Source organism: Ostrea edulis, chromosome 5 (genome assembly GCF_947568905.1).
Source record: "Ostrea edulis chromosome 5, xbOstEdul1.1, whole genome shotgun sequence".
In the NCBI taxonomy this organism is placed as follows: Eukaryota; Metazoa; Mollusca; class Bivalvia; order Ostreida; family Ostreidae; genus Ostrea; species Ostrea edulis.
In genome coordinates, this window is record NC_079168.1 from 48,535,433 (window position 1) to 48,544,838 (window position 9,406).

The window sequence follows — 9,406 nt, forward strand, 5'->3', positions numbered from 1 at the left end:
AAGACATGGGTGTATCACCATGAGACTATGTATCATATACATTCATGACCTCTTTATGACCTTGACCTTTGATCTCAAGGTCAAAATTATAGGTTTATACCATGGATTTGTGTTCGGACTATATGTTCCATTTTCTTCTACAAAGGCATACTATATTTTTACACTCAGGAAAGAGGTAATTTATGCCTATTAACAACACCCTTTGGGAGATTGGGGTAAGCAGGGGGTATTCTTAGTGAGCATTGCTCACAGTACCTCTTGTTGAACTTGTAATGAGACATTACACAAGAATTGATTCTTGGATCCTTGTCTTGAGTTACAAGGTTGTCCCTTACAACACTGAATGCAGTCACACTGAAATAAGAATTCAACAAGTGTTGATGTGTTCATTATTTATTAACAAGGAATATCACACTTGTTATTAAGGCACCTCATTCTCACATAGGAAACAACTCTTTGTTAAGGCTGAGAAAACGGTCTCTTATTGTTTATTAAATTTAAATACAAACATTTTTTGTAAACAATGCATTGTCAGGTTAGCAAAAAGGTTACTTCTTTGGAAAATTATTGAGAATGCTTCTATTTAGTTGCATAAATGACATACTGTGGGTTGTTTGGTTTTCTGGTAAAAGCATCAGAATCACAATCAATCAATTCCAACTTCATCACTGTTACTACAGAATGATTAATAATATGCTAATAAAACATTGATAGTTAAAATAGCCAATCGGAATATTTTTACTTCAAAAGATAAAAATGCAAAACAATGTTTTATTATGTTTTAAAAAGATATCAATAGACTTAACACATTCTGCTTATTCCCATGTTTTAAAAAAAAAATTAAATTAAAATTACTTTTGTATATTTGAGAAATTCCACAAAATATTTTAAGGTAAGCAATATCATCATTAATGCTCTATCTGACCCAAAACCTTTTTTTAAAAAAATATATTTCACCATATAAATATCAACTTAAATGCCCATCGTTTCACACTGAATCCAATTAAAACTGCAACATGTGGTGTACAACAGATACAACCAATATGATTAAATTGTAACTAACTTTAACGTACATGTATATACAATATTAAGAAAATGCCATTACTAACAAGTCTCATATACCATTAATGCAATAGTTAAGGTGTCATAGAGTGGACTACCCTTTGCAACATGGGCATATTCTAAACAACATGTGTTTGATACATTATATTAAAAAGTCAAGACCAATGTTAAAGTTACTGACAGAGAAATAATATATCCCCCCCCCTTTTTTTCTTGGTTGGGGGATGAAGAACAGTCTAGTTATCTAATCTAATGATGTGCAAACTACTAAAAATCTTGAATACTGGGAATTTCCGAATCTTCCCTCCAGTGACATTTAATATTGGAATCAAAAGGAACCAAGATTTTTTATGCAAGATACTACACCTGCAAAAAGAATGTGTATATCTGATTTGTATCTCTCTTTATGAAATGCCCATGCCACAAGTTTTCAAGATAAGAGTCATGTTTAACAACAAAGTAATATAAATTCACATATAAGACAAAACATATCAGTTCAGGCCCATAGGAATGCCTGGAATAGAGAGGGGAAAATTAGTGGATCATTGTGTTTTCAATTCAGGGAGATCTGTGAAAAATGTTGTGACCCCCCCCCCCCCCTACAAATCACACTTTGAAATCACTTCCTATGGGCCTGCAGTTGAATTTCCTGGCAAAGTGTACACAAATGGTCTTTTATACCTTCCTTAACAGAAATACTAGAAGGTATCACAATATATATTGAATTTGACATGGTGTACTACATTACAATCTATAAATGAAGTTGTATACTCATACATAGTATATGTAATCACTTGATGTAATCACAGCAATTAAAAACAGAAAAACAGTGCATTTGATAAAACAAGTGCAAACATAAAAAAATCCAACTAATCTAACAAATTACATCAAACATAATGGGGCGTTCTGAACAAACATCTACTAAAAATCGGATAAAAATCTGGGGTACTTTTTTATTTTCTGTCCAAAGAAGAGCATGTTCTTTTATTGGCAAATGTAATGGGCAATTAAAATAATGATATAATGGACTGAAAAAAGAAGGTAAGACACTTTTAAAATATACATACAAGGTCAAAACTGGGAAAATCAGATCCAGAAGTAAAAATTTCACAAATTAAATTCTGTCGTGGAGACTTATGAAAGAAATGGCATCCCATTGTGTGGTTTGAATGAAGTATATGTATGACATGTATAAATCTAATCACAAATTTGAAAAATCTTCACCATGATTTCAATAAAACTTTGACCGATGTTTTCTGTTCTAGGATTAGATGGTGTCTGTCGTGTATAATTCGAAAGTCATAAAGTAAATTACATTGCAGACAAACAGGTGAAAACCATTAGATTCTTTCTTTTTGATCTTGGGGGCATAAAAAAATTTAGTCAGATTTTGGCATCCACAAAGCAAACCTTGACCCTAAAAATTGAGGTAAATGACATCACAGTTTACATTATGAACAAGCAAGCCAAAAACTCTAGAAACAGGACAGTACAACTGAACAACAAAAGTGCACACAATGGATTCATCTGTAGTGCCGTGCTGCTATTTTGTACTTAGTATGACTATTTTGGGGTACTTTTATTGGCCATTTAGATATTTTGAATGTATATCATAAAATTAATATGGTGCAAACAAACAGTAACTGACACATGCACAACATAGTGTATGATTTACAGTATACAGTTTTACAGCATACTGTTTGTGTATGATTTACAGTATACAGTTTTACAGCATACTGTTTGTGTATGATTTACAGTATACAGTTTTACAGCATACTGTTTGTGTATGATTTACAGTATACAGTTTTACAGCATACTGTTTGTGTATGATTTACAGTATACAGTTTTACAGCATACTGTTTGTGTATGATTTACAGTATACAGTTTTACAGCATACTGTTTGTGTATGATTTACAGTATACAGTTTTACAGCATACTGTATGTTTACTTGCATTAGCAGTACAGGTAATTATATTCAAGTGTCTTTTTCAAGCAGGCAATGCACTGCTTTATAATCAACTGGAAAGAATTAATATCATAATATCAATATCTAAGATCATCGAAAACACTCATTTCCTGATTAATCCACACAATCCATTACCCACAATTGCACTAAATTTTGAATATGTTAAAATAGTGCAAGTACAGTACTGACAACATTTAATAAATGAAACATCTTGAAAAATGAAAGCTAACTTGCTGAACTGAGACTGGCACCACAAAACCGTACAGAATCAATGTCTTTGCACCTTAAGAACTCTAGCATGATAAACTTAACAACAGAGATCAAGACTGGAACACTAAGGAAAATCAACAGAGCACCGTGCTAAAACTAAAATGAAATGCATTTCCTGGTTACATTAAACCAACTTCCAAGAGTATCCAACTGAAGAGAAAACTGAGAAAAACCGAAATGCGTCAAAATATGTGTAGCAATACTCGGGACCCTCAAACATCACTTACAGCTGTCACAGTTTCTTGAAAACCTTGCAGATAAGTTAACTGAAATGTCAGAATTAATACCAGTAAATAAAGATTAACTACAAGAGGCCCACAGGCTTTATCTGTCACCTGAGTATCAGTTAAAAGTATCACTTAGCTCCAAGGGCTCTGAAATCTAATAATTTTCCTGTCCTGCATATCGAAGCCAAATTCTAATATTCAGCAGCAGTATTAAAGAAGATGTGTTCTTAAAACACAAAAGTTACCATACTGATGAAAGACTTTACATAGTATAATTTATGTCATATTAACACTGTACAGCTATTTTGGACAGGCACTAAAGTCAGAATCCTGTGGTTACAAAATTTGCAATTTTGGTACATCCCTCTTCCTGAACATGCATTTGGTTTTATATAGTATCAGCAAAATTAAAGAAGAGTCTTTCAAATGATAAAGACAAGAATCACTATGACCATTTTGGCCCCACCCTGGAACCAAAACCCCTACCCCTGGCATCATGAAACTTATAATTTTGGTAAAGAGCTACCTGATCCTTCTAAATATCCATTTAGTTTCAATTTAGAATCAATAGCATTAAATAAGATATTAAATGTTTACACATAAACACTATTTACCAAGTCAGCCATGCCCAAAAGTCAGAACCTCCACCCTTGGGATCATGACATTTACAATTTTGGTAGAGGTCTTCCTGCTCAACATGACTGCATTTAATTTTCTTATAGATGTGTGGTTGCAAAGGTTATTGAAAATTTGTCAAATTTTGGCAGTTTTTCACCCCTCTCCAAAGGTCCCCAGGTGCAGGAGTCGTGAAATTTACAATTTATGTCCCCCTTGTCCCAAAGATGTTCCATACCAAAGATGAAAAGAATTGGAATGGTAATTATCAAGAAGTTAAAAATGTTCAATTTTCAATAGACAACAGATGCAGACCAATAGCAATAGGTCATCTGAGTTACTCAGGTGGCATAAAAATAAACTAAACCTATTAAATATATTGATTGCAGAGAAAAATAATCTGTCATGATCTGCTCCTTGCAAATGTAACTGGCAATGCATATCAAACTAAATATCATAAAGTCATGATTTTAAAAAGTATTTGCAGCACCTCTGAATAAATTTAAATCCTTTGATTCACTCACATAGTTCACTATGTGCAAGGTTTAGCAACATATTAAAATTGAGAATGGATCAAAGATATGATTTTAATCAGATTGGTTCTGCACATAACAGTAATAAATTGATCAAAGATTACACCTAAAAATATGAAGGAAAAATAAATGCAACGTTGGATTGTAAATACTAAGACTGCTCTTGCAAGTTCACTAACCGTGACTAGCATTATCATGTAAAGTGTATATATTATTGAGACAAAATTGTACAACCTTTCAAACAAACAAAAAAATCTTTTTTGTCCACTTATTATTAAAAAAGATTATTTGCTAATTGCTTCCGATACATACACCATAAATTTCAATAAGGTGGAAAAATTTTACCCTCCCTGTACACCAAGTTACCATAGTATATATATTATAAAAAAACAATTGTTTATAGAATCCATTAAAAGCAAAACTATATATCAAAGAAACATGCTACAAATAAAACTGATGTACATATATACCACCTGTGTTGTTCTAGTTTGGCTGCACACTTTATCTAAAACTTCAGATGCTGAATATCAAATTTTTTTTATCATGGATGGTTCTATAATTTTTTTTATCATTTAATTCTATTCTACATTATATTTTTCTCTCCAATGATTGTAATCACAGTGCCTTAATTTTGCAATGCGGAGATAATTATGGTAATGATTATTCTTTTCATACAAACAAGCCCAAGTATTCAGTCATTACATGATGTCATCACTGAGAGAAGAGTTAGTTTGTAGTACGTATTTTTGATATTTATCTATGCTTGTACATCTGATAAAGTCAACAGAGTGACAAGTGTCAACAGGATGACCCTATCTCATGGTTTTAGTATAATATAGGAAAGGCTGGACTGGGAATCGAACCCAGGACCCCTGCATTACTAGTCAGGTGCTCTAACTACTGAACTATCCAGACCTATATCCGCGGTCCATATAACCCTAACTACACTTTCCTCCCTCCTTCAATTGTCTTCGCCATCGAAGACGCACAATCCAGATTCTTTTTGCCCCTGGCAGGACTTCCACCTGAGGTCCAGGTGTGGTAAACAGCACCATATGTAATACAGGAAAGGACAAAATTTATGGCTGGACCAGGGATCCCTGCATTACTAGTCAGGTGCTCTAACCACAGAGCTATACAGGCTGATATCCACGGTCCATATAACCCTAACTCCTAAATACTACAAAATTAAATCCAATCTTAAAAATTATAGCATCTTCATAGCAAGATGATAGCATTATATCATCATGTCACATGAATGAATGGGTTTGCTTTGCTCTTTTATGACAATTTCATTTTACAAACTACTAAACAAACATACATTTGTTTGGGAGAAATAATTCTCTTGGAAAGAGTCAAGCAAAGGAAAACAATTTTAACTTCATTTGCATAGCATGAATTTAAAGAGAATTTCTTGACAGCTGTAATCTTTCTTATATGTACTACATATGATACATGTATATCAAGACAGTTGTTTCACCATTGAATATATTGGCACTAAAATTCAGACTCCGCTCTCTCTTTGAGTTCGTTGATCTGCTGAAGTAGGCTCGATGTACTACTGTGTAGAGAACTCCCTATCTGTCCGTGGTCCAGTTTCATGGGAATATCTTCTGTCCAGTCATCACATTCGTCAATGCTGCACATGGAACTTGTACGACTGTTCATTCCCCATGAGTATTCAGAATTAGTTTCGGAGAAACGATCTTGAAAAGCCAACTTGTATTCCTGTATGGCATCATTCAGCGACCTCAACTGTGTCAGGAGAGAAACATCTAGTCTCCTTAACCCTGTCTAAAAAAATAATTTATTCATTCAGTCTTTATTTCCTCTCTATAGAGATTATAATAAACAATGCAATTTGAGCATTCGGTGAGACAAGTCATACAAACTAAAGAGACAACACAAAATGAGGAGAACAGCTCTCAACTAGACTTCTATTTGAAATTTTATTTGCCAGTCAGACAGGTTCAATTGTATATATACACAGTAAAACCGTTATCGATCATTTCTTCACATTATTAACTGTTACTGAAGAAGAAAAAATAAAATCTTTATCTAATATGAAGTTAAATTAATTCATATACTAACCATTTCTTCTTTCAGTTTTGACAAAGCATGGTTTAACCTCGAATATGGTGATCGTAGTTTGTCTTCGCCCCCTGACTCTTCCACGACCCCATTCACTCGAGAGATGTCCTCTTTTTTAGAATCCTCAATCTGACCATTCATAAGGGTTTGATCTTCAGAGTTTTGGTAGAGGTCGTCATTCTGAGATGGAACGTTCAAATTTGAGATCTCCATCTCTGAAAAACATTTTGGTAGAGGCGGCAATGCGTTAATGTCCACCATTTTAGTCACCAGAATATCAACCATCGATAGTTCTTTTTATGCACTACATTTAAGAGAGTGTGAAGACAGCCCAGCCCTCAGGTGTCAAAGCGTTGACAGGTGGTAGAGCTATTTATTATTATTTTTTTATTTATCGCAAAGGCATCCACCGGAAGTCTCAATTTGTTGAGAGTTACGTGCCCTTGACAACAATTGGGTGGATCTTAATTTTCCCTGTTCTTGTGGCGAGGGTAATGAAACAATCATTGATATGTTCTCTAATTTTTATCAACAACGTACATTTATTTTGGAAAATTATAATTTAATATTGGAGAGAATTATCCGTATTCTTTTTTATAGACTTAGTTGGGTTTTTTTTTGGGGGGGGGGGTGTTTTACTTGTAATATACATATGCTATATTTTTGTTTTCAAATATTGAAAAAGCACGCAAGTAACATGTGGCACTTTTTAAAATACTATATCCTCTCTTCATCTATACAGATTCATATTACAAGTGCTCTATTACCTCTGAGCTGTCCAGGCCTTAATTTCTGTGGAAACGAGAGGGTAATTTATATTCGGTCTTTCCTAGGAAAATATAAATAAATATAAATAACCCCCTCGTTTCCACAGAAATTATCCAGGCCTATACCCACGGTCCATATAACCCCAAATACTGCAATACAAACAAACTTAATTGTAGTTATTTCGTAAAAAGAAAATTGATTTTTTTTTTTTTTTTTTAAAACCCCATAAATTTTGACGCCCCGAATAACTTTCTATACAAAAGCAGTCCTCTTTGTTACAGATGTACGTACAGTTTTTAGGCATGAGTACCCGGTACATATAAACTGTACTGAGGATATTGAAACAAATATTATTGATAGAACACTGGTTAGCTCACCTGAGCTGAAAACCCCCGATATTCAGGGCAGGGTGGGGCCACATCAGGGATCAAAGTTTTACATGCTAATGTATAGGAATATCTTCTCCAGAATGTCTGAATCAATTACAATCAAACTTCATACAAATCATCCTTAGGTAAAGGGGATCCAAGTTTGCTCAAATGAAGGAGAGATAATCACAAAAATGCGAAGAATCTTCTCAAGAACCGCTGTGCCAGAAAAAATCTTCCTGGCAAAGTGGAGATTCAAGTTTTTGAAAATCAAGACCCCTGGGGTTTGGGTGAGGCTATAATAGGGTATCAAAGTTTTACATGCGAAGGGAACCAAACTAAATGGTACAAAGCATCCTTAGATGAAATGTTAATGTGAAAGGTCATACCTGTCTACAAGGACATATGATGATAATGAATTTGTAGTCAAATTTGATAAAGTTTGATAAATGATGAATTTTGGTCATTACCTTTGAAAAGTTTTTTTTCTTAACCTCAAGCTTGTTTATTGCTAGGAATTGCTGATCAGGCGAGCAATGTGTATGGCAAGCCCTTTTACTATTTATTCGAAACATAAGATATCTCTTTAAATCAAAGCGATATCTCTTATTTTAAAGAGATATCGCTTTGAATAAGAGATATCTCTTAATTTTAAGAGATATCTTTCTAAAAAAAAAAGAGCATACCTCTTTCACTTAGAGAGATACCTCTTTCACTTGGATATCTCTTTTACTTTTAAAGATATCTCTTACATATACACTTAAACATATATCTCTTTCACTTAGAGATATATCTCTTTCACTTAGATATATATCTCTTTTACTTTTAGAGATATCTTTTACACTTAAAGAGATATCTCTTTCACTTAGAGATATATCTCTTATACTTTAAGAGAGATATCTCTTCACTTTGAGAGATATCTTTTTTTCACTAAAAGATATATCTTTTATCTCTTTTACTCTGAAAGATATCTCTTCTACTTTGAGAAATCTCCTTCACTTAAAGAAATATCTCTTTAAGGTAAAGAGATATCTCTTTTTGAAAATTTAAAGATGTATCTCTCTAGGTTAAAGAAATATCTTTTTTACATTGATAGAGAGATATCTCTTTACGCTAGAGAGATATTTCTCTCTTTGAGAGATATCTCTCTAGCTGTAAGAAATATCTCTCTAGCTGTAAGAGATATCTCTCAAAGAGGAGATATCTCCTTAGCATAAAGAGGTATCTCTTTTGTTTAAAGAGATATCTCTTTTGGTTAAAGAAATATCTCACTAGCATAAAAGATATCTAACTTACAGAGATATCTCTACAACCAATAGAGATATCTCTCAAGTGTAAAGAGATATCTTATTTTACGAATAAATAGTAAAAGAGCTTGCCATAAATGTTTCTGAAAGACAGGAAGAAAATAGAAGAGTTCAACTGTGAAGTCAGGAACAGGTTTGAGGCGCTAGCAGATTTGACCGAAGAGACAGTAGAGAACCACTGGACAGGAGTACAGAAAAC

At 33.4% G+C, this 9,406-nt stretch overlaps 1 protein-coding gene across 1 annotated transcript; it reads right to left on the reverse strand.

Moving 5' to 3' along the window:
• Positions 1–377: 377 nt before the first annotated feature.
• Positions 378–7,195, reverse strand: LOC125651631 (protein FAM89A-like). Its single transcript, XM_048880318.2, has 3 exons — positions 6,765–7,195; positions 6,154–6,467; positions 378–5,853 (listed from the first exon to the last, which is right to left on the reverse strand). Exons 1-2 carry the CDS (start codon positions 7,047–7,049, stop codon positions 6,171–6,173), a joined length of 582 nt encoding a protein of 193 aa, XP_048736275.2. The 5' UTR covers positions 7,050–7,195; the 3' UTR covers positions 378–5,853; positions 6,154–6,170.
• Between the last annotated feature and the right edge of the window lie 2,211 nt (positions 7,196–9,406).